We start from the raw sequence: 21,377 nt of genomic DNA, 5'->3' as shown, positions 1-21,377 counted from the left end.
CTGTATGAGTCAGTATTATCGCCTAGTCGTTACAGTACCACACGAGATACTGGGCTTAGATTTCTAATCACTCCCCAAACGGGACCATTAAACGCCCTCTAGAGAAAAACTGTGAGAACATATTCAGCAACTATCGTAACTTTGTGAATGAAACTGTGAGTGCGTCTGTCGGATCGTTCTATATATTTTAGTGAAGAGTTTTAGTCATTGCCAGCGTATTAAGTCGAACTCGAATTTGACTCCGTATACCTATATGTTTCAGTTAAGCTACATAATTATGATAGGAATTGACGAGCGTCTCTCCAAAGGTGGCAGATAATATGATAAAGTGTGTGGTGTATAATGGCCACCTGTTACGTGTTTCTGAAACTCTATAGATGGTTATACCCGCAAAGATGTTTCCAGTTTCAAGTCTCCTAATCCTTTTTGCGAATTTCGTGCACTTCGTTACTTCATATCAAGGTAAAATATCATTTTCTTGTTACGTGTGTATTACGATTTAACGATTACGAAATGTGTTATTTACTTTTATGTTAAATATTAAAAATAAAAGGTTCTAGTGAAGAGTCTTCCCCCCACCTTATTTGCTAACCACTAACCCCTATAACCACTAACCCCCTAACCATCAACACCTAACCCCCTAACCTAGGAGTTAGGGATTAGGGATTAGCAAATAAGGTGGGGGGGGGAGATTCTTCACTAGCACCAAATAAAAATGTGCTAATGAGACTAGCATATTAATTTTATGGCAAATTAACTGTAAATGATAACATTGTAAAATTATCATATTATATATACCTCACTACCAGTACCTGTTGTTTAAAGTAGAAAGGTTTTAAAAAAACGAAAATCTTTATTTTTATCTTAACTTTGATATAAAGAGTTCAATCACTTAAATTGAGTTGCCTAAGTGCTTCAATTAACTAAGATTGGCACGAGTTAGGGACACTCTTCCCTGCTTAAGACCTGAGATGAATAATTAATGTTAATCCTGTAGCGCGTTTGTCCCTGTATATTGATTTTCATGTTTTAGCGCTTTGCGAATTTCCATCACGCCAAAAGCGAGAAGCAAACTGAGCAGAAAAATTTATTTTTTTACAAACAAACATATTTGTGCACCAAAATTACTTATACTGAACTAGTGAGCTATTTTCCAATGGTGGGTGCAGTTAAATAGGCCAAGTATTCAATTTGTATCTGTTTATTTATCACCTGTCATGTCACAATGAATATTAATGCTTTCCTATTACTATAAGCCTTTTAAATTGTTTGGGTGTGGATTTTTTACTGTGTTTTACCCAAATGACCTATACAATTAACACTTAGTAGGCATACTTTTTCAAAATAATTAACAATTAATAATTAGTACTCATTAGCCTGTTTAAAATGTATTTTTTTATAACTGTTTTTTTTGTCAGTTGAAATTTTAAACACAAGGAATGCCACGTCCGATTTAATAGGATGGAACATGACAACTTATGTCAACAACATTGAGGACTTCTCTCCAGAGGTTAAGGTGATCAATAAATAACACAATGTATTATGTGTAAACAGACCTATGATGAAAATACATAACAAAAAATCAATTTCATTAAAGAATTAAAGCGTTACTGCACATTACAATCATATACATTAAAATGTTATTAAAATTAATGTATTATATGATTGTATTAGGTATATCGCTTATGTAATGTAATGTATATTGAATTTTTGTTTTTACCAAGTAGAGCATATTATCTTTTCTCTTAACTTGATTTGTTTTGTCTTCACATCACATTAAAGAGACATACACCCCATTTTCCCATGAACTCCTGTCATGTATCACACAGTGCTTTTCTCTTTACCAAACACTTCCGTGTTTTGTTAATTTAAATCTTTTGTTGTTACAGTGGGATGAGGTTACATTTCACCAACTGAATCCATCAGTTCGTGGCTTTCAAATCTGCCCAGACTCACAAGACACCCAATCTTATAAAACCAACGTACAAAACTGGCTACGCTCTCCCTACATGAAACTTATTGGTAAAATTTTCACAACCGAGTTTTGAAGACAATTTTGGAGAACAACTTTTTTAAAATATCTTCTTTTTTTTCTTAAAAATAGGTATATAGGCCTATATATATATATATATTATTCAAAGGAAGTTTTAATTTTTTGACCTAAAAATAAATGGCCTTTATATATAATATATACATATATATTAGGAACATTTAAAGTAATTAATAAACTCAGCAAAATTTGTCGATATATAATCCATTCTTAACTACAACGAAAACAAGTCAACGTGAATAAATTTTTTAATTTCGAATCTTGATACGAAAATTCAAATATATGAATTTTTCAACAGGGCGCTCCCGTCTTTACGTTGAGCTAAACTTCTGGATGAGAGAATGTGAGAATAAAGATACAATCTGCCCGGAAACTTTCAAAATTTATTACGCAATCACCAGTCACCAATCAGAAGTTCCACAACTGAACGAAAGTGTTTTTACAAAGATTGACACAGTAGCTGCTGAGGTAAAATTTTCTTTAATAAGTATTGGATCATTTCAACAATTAATATGTAGGAAAATGATCCAAATTGTTTATTTCCATTTTATTTGAATTCTACTTGGTTTTGTGTGATTTTAGTTGTTTTGTAATAGTGTGGATCGGGACCCATATTCTTATGGCATAAATGCACAGCTTATTCCTGCATATATAGTATTTGACATTTGTTGACAATTTCATTTGTTTCATATGAATTAAATTTTATATTCATGCAATGTGAATTAGTATCCATATTCTTATTCTTTCCCAAATCATAAACCACTTCATATAAAATCCATTAATCAATTTTTCCCATTTAACCTCAGGACCAGTTTGCCGATTCTAACTCCGACTGGACTGAAGTGCTGAACACTGAAATCGTAAACATAGAAATCCCACAATCTATCGATATATCCCACGCCGGCGTCTATGTTGCAATTGTGGACAAAGGCGCGTGCATAGCTCTTGTATCAGTGCGTGTCTACAGCATAGTGTGCCCCATGGAAATACAAAGCTTGGCCATTTTTCCCGAGACGTTAACCGGAGAGTTAGACACCTCACTAGTAAAGGTATTACTGCTTGTTTTGTTGCTGTATCTCATTTCCCTAATTTCCCCATTAAGGAAGTAGTGGTGTAGTAATTAACAGCAATCCATTTAAACGGTGTGCTGATTAAATTTTAATTAGCTGTTTGTGGGACAAAACAAATCAAAGTAGAGTAATCACTCTCACAAACATTTTGCATTGTACTAAACTCTTGCTCAGCAGCTTTTATGACTATACTTGAACAAACTTCTAATTGCATTATCTATTCCCATCCAAAAAAAATATAAAAAACATAATATGTTTAGAAAAAATACTTTAGCTAAAGTAGGTTAAATTCGAGATTTTCATATTTTAAAATACAAATAAAACAGTTATGTATATTATATTTTATTTCAATTTGTTAAAATTAAGCAAATAAATATTTATATATGCATATAGGAAAAAAAAAATATATATATGTAAAGAAAAATATGTTATACATTATATATACATATACTATACACACTTTATACAATAATACAAACCTATAAATTTTCTCATTCTACACTAAAATATTCACCAAAACATATATATATATATATATACATATGATTAAAAAACACAAAACATTTATTTTGAATCCTTTTAATTCCAGGTAAACGGTAGTTGCGTTGAAAGGTCGCATCCAGCAAATTCTGAAGTTTCCTCTCAACCAGTAAACCACTGTACAAGTGATGGAAGGTGGAATGTAAGGACTGGTGCTTGCTACTGTGAGGCAGGCTATCAACCTGATCATAACATGAGAACCTGCCAACCATGTCCACGCAACATGTACAAGTAAGACTTGGGTTAGCACTTAAATTGACATTATATTATATGCTTGAGGTCCTATAGCAGCAACTTCCATGAGATTTAGGCTTGGGTTGATTTATTACCCAGTAGTCTGACCGTACAACCTTGTATAAGTGTAGTTTTATTTATTTATTTTTTTTTTTAGTTTTAGCCTAGGGTTATTACATGTGACCCTAACATTTTAACATGGGTGACATAGGATTTTGCACCACAATTTTATTTAAAAAGGGATTTTACCTAACTTAAAATGTATATGCAAGTTAATGGTGTGAAATTATACTGCATTCACTATATTAACCTGTAAGGTTCGCTATATTTGATGACTATGAGCATTCGCAAAAGTTCGAAAAATAGCGTCCATGAATCTACATATAGTAGGGTGTGGGAAGATGGGACACCTTTAGCACATAATGTCTAAAAATCCTGATCGAGTTTTAAACAATTAACATCGTTTTATGGGAGTATTGAGAATAAGGTTTTATAATTCTTTGAATGTTCTTTGTTTATTACCAAATGGGACGAGATAATCAAATAAAAAGGTGTCCCATCTCCCCCCACCTTACTATATAAATTTAAAAAATGAATGAAACAATACGCAATTCATGTACAGATATAAATATCAACAATAGCTTAAAGTATTTGTAATTCTATGACAAATCGGATTTGTGTAGTTATGATTTCCATGAAATACATGTGCCAACTGTCACGACATCGCAACAATTCCTTCTAAGCCTGTATTGATATTTGCAACTTCTGGTAATCCTTTTGCCCCACCCAAACAGATTTGGCGATAATGTTTTAAATTATTAAGCTATCATTTATATTACTGCCAACAGGATTACAGATTAAAGCCACGTTTTTGTTAATCCGTAAATTTACACAAATCCTCTTTTTTCGGAAAAATATTTCCACAAACTCAAAATGTGTTTCGTTTTCTATTTTTGCCAAATTTTCTAAAATCGGATTTCTGATTTTTTCAGTAGTAAAAATAGGTAAAATTTAAAAAATGTATATAATAATAATAATATATATTATATTATATATATGTATTTTTTATAAAAAGGGAGGTTTATTTTTTAAATTTAATATATATATTTAACATTTTAACAAAAATCAACTTTTAAAATTTTGCATCAAAGTTTTGAATTTTGTTTGAAAATATTTATATTTTTTAATTAAAAATGACGTTTTAAAAACTTTCACAACACCCAACTACAATTGAATACCAAATCAATTTAACTTCCAATTTAACACAACTTTTTTCTTAGGCCAACTTTAGGCAATCAAAACTGCACGCAATGCCCATCAGTTTCATACACCCACCATGTAGGCTCCATATCATGTGTGTGTAGTGACGGACACCTCGTATCAACTAGTTACTTAGATGGTTGTGGAGTCTGTCCACAGCTACCTTCACCACCATTGAAACTTAAAGTGATCAAATCAACCACTGTCCCAGGTACAATTAGGAAAGTAAAGCTCTATTGTAAATTTTAGATATATATTATTATAAAACATTTTTAATTTTTTATTATTATAAAGAAAAATTTTTGTATTAATTCTATATATATATATTTTAGAAATTATTGTAAAAATTATACAGATATTATATTTCTAATTTTTTTTGTTAAGTAACTCAAAAGGTAATGTATTTATATTTAATGTAATAAAGTATTACTCCAATATGATCTACTTTTTTTTTGTTTAAAGATGCCCACATTAGTAAAAACGTCTTTATATTTGATAAAACAACTTTATTTTCTTTAAGTATTATTAATATAATGTTTATATATTTTATATAACAGGTGCAGCACGTCTTGAATGGGAAAAGCCGCAAGATTTTGGAAACTGCCAGAAAATATTTTACTGTGTTTTGTGTCAAGTACATTCTATAAACCATGGTATGTAAATATGATTTATTCCATAACACAGTTTTGCCTTTGACAGACATTAAAAAAATATTATTGAAAACAAAATATCACACTACTCCACAAAATAGCTGCATGATTTTTTAGATTAAAAAAAAAAGACAAAATGCAGCTGAATTTTCCTTTTCTTCCCATTATTATCAATTGCGACCACCCGCACAAATTGTCTCCAAAACAAATGTCTCACTTATCCATAGGTGAAACCCTTTTACCTTGTTAAGTGAGATTTTGTATAAAAATTGCAGCAAATTTTTCCCCTTAATTTTTACCAATGATTTTTCAACAGTAACCAACCACAAAAACACTATCTCATAACCCCCCCCAAATGTACCAATTTTCCCCTATGATTTTTCAATTGTTACCACCACAAAAATACTATCTCATAACCACTCAAATTCCACAGCATCTACCTCTTTAAGCAAGCAGAACAACAATTCCAGCCTCTTTAAGCAATCTGACCCTACCCAACCCTCATACACTGTTGACGCCTGTGACGATGTCCTTTACTACCCACATCAATGCAGCTTAAAAACCAACTTTGTCGATATGCACAACCTCACAGGGCATGGCTTGTACACATTCCAGGTTGTAGCTACAAATGCTGTTACTCATAAACATGCCGATTCCATAACTGGACAAGATGCTGTTAGAAATAAAATGCTCAACCCAAAAGTAAGTCTTGACCCAAAAGTAAGTCTTGATTTTACATTTTGACAGAAGAACCAAGTTTTTTTAAACAGTAGGGCCAAAGTGTGTATATAGATATTAGTATTAACTATATAGCTCTATTTTCCTATTGTTATTAGTTTTTTACACGTTTTATTGGCTCTGTACTTATATATATATATATATATATATACGTTTTTAAGTGCCTTTGGGAAGCAGTTTTGTTTTGTAAAAAGCTATTTGATTAGTCCACCATAAATAATTGTTTTTAACATGTCAAAGCTTTTTGAAACCACTATGTAGGTATCTAATACATGCCTTGATGCCTGTTCAGTTTTCTATATCAAAAACTGATATTTTTTTATTCTGTTTTGGTAAGGTCCTTAAGCACCTGGGATTTAGGCTAGATTTGGCCCATCACCCCAATGCCCTTGTAGCTCCGAAAATGATGTGCTCGAAAAAACTGATATGCAATGTCTGTATAGCATCCCATTAGTGACCAGAGTGTAGAGTAATGACCACTTAAGTGTTATGCATAAGATTACACTTCAAGTCCTACAGATCCACTAATGGTGTGCTGAGTATGTTATTTTAATCTTGCGGTCATAACAGAAGTGCTCTCAGCATATCTATGACATAACATTGTATGTTTCCTACTTTTTATTACTTTAAAGATAAGAAACTGTTTTGAAACATGCATTGCTGTACTAGACTATATTTTCTGGTTTTCAGTTTCAAATATAGTAGAGTGGGAGAAGATGGGACACCTTTCTGTTATATTTTCTTGTCCCATTTGGTAGTAAACAAAAAACATTTATAGAAATATAAAACCATTTTCTCAGGACTCCGATAGACCATTGTTAATTGTTTAAAACATCAGAATATTTATATATTATCTGCTAAAGGTCTTTCCCTACTACCCTACTATGTTATGCTTGTAAAAAAAAAACGTTTTAATTGTCCAATTAATGGTCATCAATTTTGTTCTGACGATATAAATTTGCCCAACTTCACAAATATCAGAAAACCGGAACCAATTTATTTTAACAGTCAGTGTGAATGTTCAAACAATAACCTACTATCAAATACTTGAAATTGCTCCTATGGTAAAGTGTCAATTTAATATGCCCCATGTTTCAGAAAACCCATTTCATGTGTTATGTTTTACTATCACAGTTGTAAAAGTAGATTTTATACAAATTCATTTTTTTATTACACTAATATTGTAACTCCGTGTGTTAAGCCTAAAATCCTGGTAATTACAAAATTGACAACTTTGTCTCACTCTAAACGATATTACAAACAAAAATAAGTTAAACACCATGTTTTAGTTTTAAATTATAATAAATTTGGTTCATTTTAAGTTTCTAACACCAGCAGTGCTTTTGTTATATTTTCAATCGATAAAAATAAGTTAAAAAACATATTTTAATTTTAAATTAGTTTTTTTTAATTTTTCAAATTTATAACACCAGCAGTGCTTTTGTTATATTTTCAATCAATAAAAATAAGTTAAAAAACATATTTTAATTTTAAATTAGTTTTTTTTAATTTTTCAAATTTATAACACCAGCAGTGCTTTTGTTACATTTTCAGTCGATAAAAAAATAAGTTAAACACATTTTAATTTTAATTTTTTTTTAATTTTTTAGGTTTCTAACACCAGCAGTGCTTTTGTTACATTTTCAATCGATAAATTCCACCCTTCCACCCCAACAAACCTACATATGATCCATTCTAATTACACATCTGTAACCATCCAATGGAACCCACCCGTATACACAAGTGGAGATCAAATATCATATAAGGTTAGTTGAGTAAAAATTCTAATAAAGAACATTTTGGAATTGGTTAAGCTACTAAGTTAAGTAATATAATATATACATATAAATATATGCTGTTTTTTTAATATCCTACAGTTTATTTTTTTGATATTATTGAACTATATACAGTAGGGTGGGGGAAGATGGGACACTTTTTAGCTTTATTTTCTCGTACCACTTAGTAGTAAACAAATAACATTCAAAGAATTATAAAACAATACCCTCACGACTCCAATAAACCGTCGGTAATTGTTTAAAACACGATTAGGATATTTTGATATTATGTGCTAAAGGTGTCCCATCTTCCCCCACCCTACTATATATAAAAACGGGTGTATATTTATTATTAGATATATATACATTACATGTTATATTTTTTATTATGTGAAATTTTAACAATGCTTTTAATTTTAATAAAGTAGAAATTTAAAAATATAACAAGTTGTTTCACACTGATAACATTGCTAATAGTGTCATAGTATATATATTTCATATTTGTATTTTATAATAAATCAAACACATATTATGTATAGTAGGGTGGGGGAAGATGGGACACGTTTTCATTCTATGTTCTCATCCCATTTGGTAGTAAACAAAGAACATTTAAATATTTATAAAACCACATTCTCACGACTCCCATAGACCGTTGTTAATTGTTTAAAACACGACCAGGATATTTAGATACTATGTGCCAAAGGTGTCCCATCTTTTCCCACCCTACTATATATGTTACATTCTAATGCAAATACTGGTGAAATTAAAATAGTTTTAAAATCATATTAAAATTGCTCAAAACCTCAAATTGCATTCCACGATTCATATAGCTATTGTGCGTTTTGCTGTGACAGTTTTATTCAAATATTAAAACTAACAATTGAGGGTGTAAACTTTTACTGTCAAGAAGTTACTATCTCCAATTGCGTTATGTAATTGTAATTAGGTAACTTGAAAATTTAAAAAATGTTTTTTAATGAATTCTATTGAAAATATTTATGGGGAGAACTTTTATTGTATGTTCCAAACTCTATCCACACAAGTTTTGTATTTAGTTTGAAACTGCCTATTCTATATATAAATTTTTAGTTATTTAATATTGTTTACCAAGCACTGTAGTAACCATTGCAGTACCATATAACCAAATGATATCCTGGTATGTAGGTTGTACATGACATATATTCTTTAAAAACCCATGCAACTTTCCCTAAAATTCCATTTCTTTATTTAAAAAAAAAAAAATTCTAATCGTCACTAAAGTTTCATTCCTTTAATTTCTTTAAAAACGACAAAAAAATTCTTATGTCATTGCATTTCATAACAAATGCTTCTAACCCATTTTTCCCATTATACAGGTTGTTTGGGTGGAAGACCAGGGCCGTAACAAAACAGCGATATTGCAGCTTAAATCCACCACCCTCCCTACCTCCCATATGCTGGTGAATGTAACTGGAGCCCATCTTGCTCAACTTAACTCAGGGGTCAAGTATTACATAGCTGTTCAAGCATTAAGCACTGCAGGTAACAATTTTGTACATTTTTTTCACTTTTAGTACTGAGATAAAAATTAACTTTTTTATGTAATGTATTTTGACTTTTGAGTTTTTTTTTGTTAAAAAATTTGTTTTAATGGCTTTTTTTGTGTATTGCAATTGCAATGTGTTAAACTTGTTTTTTTTGCTTATTTTTTCTTATTTACTTTTTTTTAATTCACATTAAAATATACAACAATATTATTCCAACGCTTCAAATTTGACAAGAGAGCCTTGAATGTTTTACCTAATGCCAGACAAAACTTTATAATAAAATTATCATTTTTTTGGAAGCCAAAAAATGTATATTACATTATGCATGGTAGCAGAGGTACCAACAAATTCAGTTTCCTTGTTACAAAAAAATCCTAATTTTTAATACCCATCTGAAATGCCATTCTCGGCTATCGAATAAAAACTAATCGTCGCCTAAATTCGATTTTGCTTTTTTGGTCGCCCGAATAAAATTTTAGTCAGACGATTTTGACAGACTAACTTCTAAAATAAGAAATGCACAGAAATTTGGTCGGCCGACTAAATCTGAAAAAAAAACCTGACTAAATTCCCGAGAACACGATCCATGATCTCTACATTTTAATCAAAGACCGTCTTTTTTGATATTTTAGGACGAAGCAACTACAGCAGTGTTTTAGAAGTCCGTACCATGTCCAGTGACCTCACTTCAAAACCAACAGTCAAACCAAACAATTCAAATGAATCATTATATGTCTACCTCGTGGCTGTGATAAGCGTGCTACTGTTTGGGGTAAGTTGGTGTAAACATGGGTGTAATAACAGCGTAACTTGGATGACACCCCGACTTTTAAACAGGGGTGATGTAATATATTTCAACACAACTTTTACCCGAAAAAGTTTTTTTAACTGCATAACGTTTACCACAAAAAGTTTGTTTTTTATTTTAACACAAAAAAAGTTTTTTTTTAACTATAAAACATGACAAGTTCAACTTTTTTTGACTGTAACACAGTTTAACTGCAAAATACCTTTTAAACTGCTGTTATGTGTCAATACAAAGGAGTACGGCCAAACTGTACTGCATTCATCAAATTAATCAATGAGGTACCCTATGTTTGACGACAATGAATGCAAACTGCAGTTTGGCCATGGCCTTTGTCACCCCACGTTTTGCTAAAAACTGAAAAACTTAACTAATTTGTGCCTAAATCACAGGTGGCGTGGTGTGCATTATCTTATAGGACCTCACCTCATCTATATTGAATAGAATTTGGTGTAACCTAAAACCATTATACCAAAATCCGATCTCCCCATCTCTAATCCACATATAGCTTCATAAAGATTGTTTTATTCATTATAATTACTATACTACATGGTTATGTCTGTTTTCAAATGTAGTAATTAAATTTAAGTACAGGCAATCAAATTTTCTGCAATAAGCATTTAATGCAAATAAATCGTCAACTCTTAAAAAACCTCTCACCCCACAGTACTGTAACCTAATTGGTTTTTAATTGACTAATTTTTACAGGGTTTTGTGTTTTTCTTTCTTTGGAGGAGATGTCGTGGAACTTCAGGAAAGCAGAAGTCCAAACCATGTCTCGATAAACCTCTACAGTCAAGTTCTGAAGAGTGTGATGGCTTCACTGTCTGTACAGAACTCTCTGGTAAAAATTTTATGGAGTTTTTTTAATTTTTTCCCTTTTTTTTGTTCTTTTTTTTCTTTACAAATTTTTGTGGATTTTTGTTCCTTTTATATATTTACCTATTTTCGTGATATATTTCTGAAACAAAAGTATTTCAAGGCTCTTTTTGGTTATTTTATTTGCCGAAACATGTTGTTAATTTATGGGATTTTATGTTTTATATCATAATGTGTCGTTTGTTCCAAACCTAATATTAAACTCATATTTTTGGAATACTTTTTTTAGTCAATGACTAGGCAACACCTTAAACAAAAAATCAAGAAAAAAGTTTATTTTTGCTGTCAAAAAATCAAAACAACCATCTAAATCCCTCTTAGCCCCCCTTAAAGTGATATTTTTCATGCCCTACCCTTTCTTTAGACCAGCGCACATACGTTGACCCGTTCTCGTGCGGGCCGATACAAACGCATAAGTTTTCCTGTGAGACCGACCCTGACTTGGTATCCATAAACAAAGTAATTGGTTGTGGAGAATTCGGTGAAGTGTACCAAGGCTCGCTTACATTAACAGGTAAAATCATTTTTAAATATTTTGACTAAATAATTTAAACAAAGATGTTTTGGAATGACAGAATAGCGTTTACCGGCGTCGTAGCATGGTGGGTAAGGCGTTTGCCTCTGGAATGTATTAAAGGCTGGGCATTGCAACCGTTGTGGGCGTATATGTCCTTGGACAAGACACCTAATGTATTACTCTAACCCTATGGTCTTTCACATTGTTAAAATTTAATGAATGAATGAATGAATGAATTAATGAATGAATAAATGAATGAATGAATGATTGAATGAATGAATGTAACTTACTTTATCCTCGCGTGGCCGGAAAACGACAGTCGTTAAACATGGTTGTTCTTTTTCAAACACCTCATGCCAGCTTACGAGTTACCGAGTATGTTACTTTGTGGACCACTGGGTTGGAGCAGTTGCCGTTAAGTGTCTTGCCCAAGGACACATACGCCTACCATGGTAGCAGCGAAGAGCCAGCTATCCCTAAATAAATCACTAAAAAAACAATGACTCTCTTAGTTCTATATGTGGTAAACCGTAAGCCTGCACGAGGTGTATGAAATAGAACATCCGTCTTATAATAACTATCGTTTTTTTGCGGTTTCTAACTGGTCAAAACCCCACACAGATACTGGAGGTAAACGTAAAGTGATCGACGTTGCCATCAAGCAGCTTCATGCGCAGTGCCAACCTAATGAACAGGTACGTAATATAGTGGGTCGGGGTAAGATGGTCCGCAGGTTCATTATCTTATCAACCGTTTCATTTAGAAATTAAAAACCCCTCTTGTTGGTACTAACACCTCTTGCGCGATGTTCTTACATATAACGTGTATAAAGGTTTTATCACATAGTTGGGAAAAGACGGGATACCTTTGGCGCTTAATATCCAAATATCCTGATCGTGTTTTAAACAATTACCAACGATCTATGAGAGTCGTGAGGATACAGTTATTTAATTCTTTAAATGTTCTCCAATTACGACGGAATGGGACGATAACATAAAATAAAATGTGTCCCATCTTCCCCACCCTACTATACAACATTAATTCGGCCATTCAATACAATGTCAACAATTTTCTGCTATGTTACAATTAAAAAAATAAACAGTTTTCCGTATACAACCATATTGAGGTATCACACTAGTATATATTAACCCAACCCTACTATACATAGATTGACTTTCTGCACGAGGCGAAGGCCCTTGAACGATTCCAGCACCCCAACATTGTCAAGCTTGAAGCAGTTGTCATGGCAAGCCGGCCATTCATGATTGTAACCGAACTTATGGTCAACGGTTGTCTTGGGAAGTTTTTGCGGCACCATCGTGGAGCAAAACGTTACTTCAAGCCTATGGTTCTTGTCCGCATGCTGCATGGTGTAGCAAAAGGAATGGCTTACTTGAGCAAGATGTGCTACGTTCATCGGTAAGTTTCGTTGCCAGTTTATATCTTTATTAAATAGAACTTATTATATTTGTGTGGCAGGGTAATGACAGTTGTTATCAGCTATAACTTTTGATGTTCTGTTTCGATCACCTTATTCTTGCTTACGAGTTAAGAGAATGAATGAAACTTATTTATTCTTGTTTTCTGGGCAATAATATCCGTTATAACTCGAGTGTTTTGTTTCGTACACCTTATGTCCGCTTACGAGTTGTCACGTGTGTAACTTTGTAGGTGCCTATTTTAAAGATTTACTTTCTTTTTTATCGTGTTTTGATAGACAAAAACTACAAAACGTGTAGGCAAAAACTTATCTTGTTTTGCCAGTATTTTACCGATTAAAACTTACGGGCCCAACTCGTAGTTTCTTAAAAATCCACCCCTCATTTAATCCCCTAAAAAATCGTTTCTTTTAACCCTAAGACATCATAATCTAATTAAAACAAAACACGTGTTTAGCGACTGACGTTTTTCAGCCACGCGAGGATAAAGTAAGTTTCATTCATTCTTTCATTCAGTTCTATAAAGCCACGGCATTATAATAACCCCTCCTTTCCAACAGCGATCTTGCGGCGCGTAATGTCCTCATAAACAACGAGCTCGTATGCAAAGTCGCCGACTTTGGTCTTATCCGCCACATAGGCGAGAAAAAGTCAACAGTTAACACTAAGGGTGGGAAAATATCGCTTCGCTGGACGGCACCTGAAGCAGTAGCGTATCAGGCATATTCACAGGTGATTTATTTTACTTTTCAAATATATTTCAAACATGGCTTGGTTTTAAACGTGGAATCTTGTTTTTTTTTAGGCTAGATTTCGAAATATTGTAGGCTAGAGAATGAAAAATGTCCCATCTTATCCCATCCCACTATATATATATGGTAGGATGGGGGAAGATGAGACACCTTTTTATTCTACATTCTTGTCACATTTAGTATTAAACAAAGAAAATTTAAAAAATAATAAAACCCTATTCCCACGACTCCCATGGACCGTTGTTAATTATTAAAAACACGATCAAGATATTTGAATATTATATGCTAAAGAAGTCCCATCTTCCCCCACCCTGCTATATGTCCCATCTTGCCCCACCCTACTATATTTGTATTTTACGTCCATACAGGCATCAGACGTTTGGAGTTTCGGTGTATTTGCATGGGAAGTGATCACTTATGGTGAGAAACCTTACTGGAGTCTAACTAACCAACAAGTGTTACAAGCCATTAACGATGGGTATAGACTCCCAGCTCCCGAGGTATTCATTTGTTACAATACGTTCAGTATAGTACGCTTTTTAACGATACTGTACAAAAAATTCCTATTACCTTTAATATATTTACAATTTTGACCTAGAGATAGTATTCAGATATAAAGATGTAGTTTTTCTAGTTTGCTATAGTGCTTGTACAACTATAGGTAATTTGTATACGCGTAGGGCATTCTACTAATTCAGTTTTACCAAAATCGTATGCGCAAAAAGCGTTGGCGTGGGATTAATTTTTCGACTACGATTAGCTCTAATTGTATCTATGTATAATGTAAGGGTAAAAAAAGCAGTGAAACGTAGAAAAGATCAAAACAGTATTTCCCAACTCGTAGGCTGGCACGAGGTGTATATGAAACCGAACACCCGTGTTATAACGACTGCCGTTGTCTCGTCACGCAAGTACACATCAAGTTACATTCATTAAAACCTATTTTTACAGGATTGCCCGTCCGTACTCCACCAACTGATGCTAGAATGTTGGCATCGTGATAAAAACACACGTCCCACTTTCGAACAAGTGGTAACTAGATTGGACGCCATGATAAACCAACGTGGAGTGCTGGATACATTAGCCAGTCCGGCAAGCACAGGGTAATATGGTTGTTTGTTTTATTTTTTTATAAATATACTTTTTTTTTATTTTAGCTATTCATTGCTGACGAATGAATGAATGATCTTGTTTATACTCGCGTGCCGGGGCAACGACATTCGTTATAACACGGGTGTTCGGTTTCATACACCTTATACATATGTATTTTGGGAATTTGGGATTTTTTTTAGTTTATGGCTGACAATGTATACAATCCATAACGCCCACGGAACTCGTACCCTTTGGATATAGGGCCAATCGCAGTAACTACTACTGTGTCACGACGCCTAAATATGTACATCTCTTTTTACACAGAGAGGACGTGTTATTTTTCACTGACTCCCCGCCACACACTCCGTGTCCCGTGCCAACTGTCACTGACGGCCAGTCACACCACAATTACGCCACTTGTCGCATCGCTGACAACGACTCTCCACTCGGTAATCTGATTCGTGGCGAAACGCCCGATCCCGCCGAAGTAACCGAACCGTACGTGGAGTCGAATGATCTGGTCGACGGTTCCCCATCTGACGATCTATTAAGTCACCATTCAAGTTACGAAGTATCGACAATGTAGCGTTGGCCTTTATTTGCATCCTTGCCCATGTAGTACATTATAACCGCTTACTTACACCGACGACAGACTCATTTTACGCACTTACATCAAGGCTGTCTCTTACGTTTTCTTCTATTTCAATGAGTTTAAGATCCTGTCTTGCGAATTTTCACAATTATCACTTATTTTATTATCGTTCTCACGGTACTACATTGCGCTACGTAACCTACGCTTGCGTTTCCCTTTATTTTAATTCATTTTTGAGCCGATTCTTCAAGTCAAGGTGTCCTTGCATGCCGATTTTCTTTTTTATCCCGTTTTCCGAAGCTCCATGTAGAAAAGTTACAGTTTGTGTATGCTCACCCACCTCGATAGAGAATGCGTCATATTTTTTGTACAAAATCATTTTAGCCGGAACGTACTTCCGCAAATACAACGTTTCTATTCACCAGTTATTCAACAACCGTTGCTTAATTGTATAGTAGGGTGGGGGGAGATGAGACACCTTTTCATTCTGTTGTCTCATCCCATTTGGTAGTTAAAAAAGAAAATTCACTTCCATATAGACCGTTGTTAAAGTTTAGGATTTTGGGATATTTTGTGCTAGAGATTTCCCATCTTACCCCACAATACTATATAGGATTTCGAAATGAAGCATGGGAAAATTGTTCAGGGGTTCTAGATTGCAGGTGCAGAAACCCTAGTTAAAGTGAATGGTATTCAACATAAACGGAGGAACAGTGCAAACTTGTGCTGATAGATGCTAGATTTATCTTAAGTTTTTCTGATAGCATTGTAAAACTGCTAGATCCAACAGTCCCGTTAGAACTTGAATAAATGAATGTAAATTGTTTATCCTCGCGAGGCAGGGCAACGACAGTCTTACTAACACGGATGTTCTGTTTCTTGTATACCGCGTGCCCACTTGCGAGAGCACACATATGCAGTAGGGTGGGGGAAGATGGGACAACTTTTCACTCTATTTTCTTATTCCATTTGGTAGTAAACAAGTAACATTCAAAGAATTATAAAATTAGATTCTCACAACTTCCATAGACAGTCGGTAATTGTTTAAAAAACGGTTAGGATATTTAAATAATATGTGCTAAAGGTGTCCCATCTTCCCCCATCCTACTATAACTTTGTGAAAGAATATTTTTTTGCTTGCCTGTCACATTTTTTACCTCGATTTAACTAATTATTAATATTCATAAACGCTATAACTTACCAAATGGCATTACCAATATACGTCTGTTCGATCACACTAGAAAAAAACATATATTATATTTCCCGACGAAATATTATTTCTCCCCGCTTTTAAGTTGAGCTTATAGGTGTCGTTAGAGAGCTGTCTGGCGCGTCTCTATTTCATTGATTAGTGAACGCTTTCGAGTGTTCACACGATCTGAAGTCTATTTGCACAGCGTGAATGACGATCAAACACGTCGTATAGCTTGTACACAGACCATTTAGCTCAAAAGCTAGTTAAATGCTGCCTTCAGTTATACGAGAATAATATTATTGAGAGCATTAGTCGAAAACAATTGTGTATTGCGAAGAAATCTGAACCTATTCGATGACAAGACAGAACGTCGCGACGAACGATGCAGTAAGTTGTAATCTAATGATTTGTGTTTGTATTTAAATTACATGACATGTGTTTTCAGTAATAATGCCGTCTGAAAGTGGTTTGAATTACATGTACCAGTTCCAATGTCGTAATTGTTCCTTTTTAACTTTAGTAAAATGGAAAATGAATTTGTCGTATCAGTTTATAAGTATTATCGTGTGTACTTGTTTGGACCTGTTGTATATTATAATCGGCCTAGATTGATACGACGCATTGTATTCGCGTGTATTGTAAAGGTCGCTGTCAAAGTCGAGCGTTTTGTTTCTTGTTTTGTGTTGCTTTTTTAGGGTAACCGCAGCGAACGAAGTACCATGTGCCGAAGATACCCTTTCGCCACACTCGTGCTATTTACATGCCTTTGGTTTGTTAATTATCTTTATCTTGACGCTGACGACTAATTAATCGGCGCCTTAGGCACGGATTACACTGTGCCATCCAGCAATGCGAAACATGGCCGACAAAGTGGTAAACATGCATGTGCTAAGCTCCTGTATTTCTCCTTGAAAGTTTTAATCCGAACTTGGAACGTATTTCCCTTCCGTGAGCTTAGAAAACAGAGTTTTAAGTTCGTTTGCAATCAGGCGTTTAAGAACATTCAGACCTATCAATCTCGGCGTGTGTATAAAACTTTTATGTATACAATACGAATGCTTGTGCGATTCGCTGACGATCGAATACCTTTAGGCTCTTTAGTGCTATATCCGTTTACTTTCCGGTATTTACCAGGTACTTGATGTATTTTTCTAAATCCAGTTTTATACGCCTATATCTCCAGGTAGGATACTCTATATGGATGAACAGTACTTGACCGTTTGTCGCCTTTAAAGCACGAAATAAAATCGTTTAAAATCGCTAACCCATAGGGAATAGTGCAAAACAATGAACGTTTTCGATTATCCCTTTATTTGCTTTCTGATTCAATACACTTTGTCGTATCAGCACTTTCACTTAAAAACTTGAAGTTACCACGTCAGTTTTTCCCGCCCACAAGATTCAGACGCTACTGGGCAATTAAAATTTCTCCTGTTCCGTATTTATGTAATTTACGTTGGTCGTTTAATTTGAAGCGAGCCAATATTTGGGTAAATACGTGTTTTGTAGCGTGTTGAGAAATTTAATTTATATTTTCAATTTGCGGTGAAACCGGTTTAGCGTTTGAAATATGTAATCTACATTGGGTGGAGACCACAGACCAGTTTGAATGTTTAAACGCTGGTACAGGGCTTGCTATTACATAATAAATATTACACATTACACAATTGCTATTACACAGTAAATGTAATAGTTTATATTCTTAAAAAGGTTATATTCGACTGTGTTTGACAAAATATATATAGTATATATGTAGCGGAGCTACGGTTATACAATTTTGTCAATATTCTTTGTTTACTATACCAAATGGGACGAGAAAAGAGAACTAAACATGTGTCATCTTACCCCACCCTACTATACCCTCGTTTGTGTGGTTAAAAAGCAAACAAGGCTATACAATTGCTGCCTTTAGGTACGCAAACATACAGCCTATTCTCATGAACTTTTGACCCTTATCAAATACCCACACGTATTTAAAAGTTGCGATTCTCTATCTGCCCCTTGATGCGGTGCAAGGCATGCCTCATTACCCCAAGATTACATTACAGATTACACAGTCTTTGATTAGCAAATTGCTGAAGTACCGTAGCCCGCCATGTTTAATGCTCCTCGACAATTAGACCCTGTGACGTCACAATACCGTGCTGACGAACCTTGAAGTCTCCTTGAAGAGGTGCTTCACGGCTCCAACTTAACATAATGTCTAGGATTTATTGGTCTGATTTTTGTTTCTATTTTCTTAATGATGAAAGGCACGATTATAGGGGTAAATATCTACTCTTCTTTATCGGTGTGTGAAATTAAATTTGTAAGCTGTATTTTGATTTCGCGAACGATAGCCGAAATTCATAAGCCTATATTTAGACTTGGGTTAAAATAGCTTTGCTTATTATATACCAGTAAACCTGTTAAAACCTGTTTGTTTATTTCTCCCAATAAGGGCATGCATTTTCTGCGGTTAAAAGCCAAGTGAGTTTTTGACCATTCTCACGACCGTTGCGATATGAACAACAAACATTGCATTTAAATGTTAAACCGAGTTGCAAATGTCAGCTAACGGTAAAGTCTGTTTAAAAGCGTGCAGCCTTTATGTTTTTGCTTGCACCAAACAAACGTAGCGAAGTGCAAGTCGAACTTATTCGACTGCGAGCTGCAGGCTTGAGGAAACAAGAGAGAGATAGCTGTTTATAGCATGCCCCATGTCATGAGCTTATTTTTGCGGCGGTGCAAATCGAAAAGATGTCCGCAGCGGGATTAGAGTTTAACTAATCCCTGAAAACACGCCGAGTCGCCAACGTAGAAGTAATCCCCTCAATTGGACGCACTAAGCAGCCTGACCGCTGCTGTTGCTGCCTCCCAGCACACCGGTCTTATATGTGCTGCTGCTGGTGGTACCTTGTAGTTGTTAGAAGAAGACAGTCGAAGCTGCGGTTTTACCGACCGCTAGTTTTCTTAATTTAGAACGCGTTACACAATCGTTCGCAGTGGTTACAATTCGGATATGAGTTTCGTTTCTGCGCTAAGGCCCTTGGTAAATCGATATTCTTGAAGAATTGTAATAGAAAAACATGGTTTCCTGCTTGCATCCCCGTCTCTTCATTACCTGCAAGTAAGACTAGTGTCCACGAAGTGCCTAAAATATCTGCGTGTTGCTGCGGCAGATGCTCCACAGGATTAAGTGTCGTCTGTCGATTAAGTTGTTTTCAAACACACCTTATCGTGCGATCTACCGGCGTGACGTAGCCATACCCGTGCCTGCTGCCTCTGCGTGACAGCATTGCGTAACCCAAGCTTATGAGACAGGGTCCTTTTCCCCGAAAATTCCATGTAGAAAAACACCCAGGCGTTGGCTGCGGTTTTTGTTGCCCGTATTTTAATATCTCCGCGTCGCAAAATAAACGGCCAACTCGGCACATCACGTTTCGCCATTTTTGGCGAGATGTCCGATGGACTCGTGTCGCTAATCTTATTTGTTCATCAACTTACGACACATTAGACTTGTTTGTCAATAATAAGTCATGGGCTTTTTACACCATCGTCGGAGTTCAATATCATATAGTAGTGTTTCGTACCCCTATAAAGAACCTGTTATCAGGTCAAACGCATGCTGTAAGTTAGTGATATGGCTAGGAAATGGTAAAAGCAACATCTATAGTAGGGTGGAGGAAGATGGGACACCTTTTTATTCTATTTTTGTCGCATTTGGTAGTAAACCAAAACAATTAAAGGAATTATACGACTCCTATAGACCGTTGTATAATTGTTAAAAATTCGATCAGGATATTTCAATATTATGTGCTAAAAGTGTCCCATCTTCCCCCACCCTACTATATATATATATATAAATATATTCTCTAATTATTGCCATTCGATTTTTACAGTTCCACGCATTGAGTGGCTTTGTGAACGGCAAGCGGTGTCTTAACTGCAGAGAAAATTGTCCCGGCTTTACTTTGCATAAGTGGAGGTATGTATATGTGTTCAGCATTCTAATGTATTTCCTATTCGACTTTTAAGCAGTAAAAATGGCTGTGCGAGCGGATTGGGTAATGGGTCATGATGTCCCAGCACTCTCTGTATGCGTAACAGTACTTGGCATATTTTGTAGGCTATTCTAAACGTTGCTAGCCCTTTTTCTTATAGTAAAACTCGGTTTTACTTAAAAATTACCTTTGTGAAGCGTTTTATATTGGCGCACAAAACAAAAACGCAGCGAAGTCGAAAAGGTGAATAATACAGTTTAAAAAAAATATTATAATGTAT

At 34.5% G+C, this 21,377-nt stretch overlaps 1 protein-coding gene and 2 non-coding genes across 3 annotated transcripts; all 3 read left to right on the top strand.

Annotated features, from left to right (window-relative positions):
* Positions 1-323: 323 nt before the first annotated feature.
* eph-like (ephrin receptor like protein) lies at positions 324-16,347 on the top strand. The gene is given in 20 exon segments (NM_001078224.1): positions 324-462; positions 1,419-1,516; positions 1,890-2,022; positions 2,349-2,518; positions 2,857-3,099; positions 3,710-3,891; positions 5,175-5,365; positions 5,712-5,807; positions 6,238-6,506; positions 8,153-8,308; positions 9,673-9,838; positions 10,476-10,615; positions 11,357-11,492; positions 11,892-12,041; positions 12,666-12,739; positions 13,213-13,463; positions 14,044-14,215; positions 14,604-14,735; positions 15,187-15,338; positions 15,652-16,347. Coding segments are annotated over 20 exon segments (3,258 nt in total). The 5' UTR covers positions 324-377; the 3' UTR covers positions 15,914-16,347.
* Positions 1,620-1,669, top strand: mir4215 (microRNA 4215). Its single transcript, NR_034611.1, has one exon. It is a non-coding gene; the product is annotated as a microRNA 4215 (primary transcript).
* On the top strand, positions 14,329-14,385 carry mir5605 (microRNA 5605). Its single transcript, NR_105075.1, has one exon. It is a non-coding gene; the product is annotated as a microRNA 5605 (primary transcript).
* Positions 16,348-21,377: the final 5,030 nt, after the last annotated feature.

Source organism: Ciona intestinalis, chromosome 8 (assembly GCF_000224145.3).
Source record: "Ciona intestinalis chromosome 8, KH, whole genome shotgun sequence".
Classification (NCBI taxonomy): domain Eukaryota; kingdom Metazoa; phylum Chordata; class Ascidiacea; order Phlebobranchia; family Cionidae; genus Ciona; species Ciona intestinalis.
Note: the sequence above shows the minus strand (reverse complement) of the source record. Positions and strands in the feature narration are given on the sequence as shown.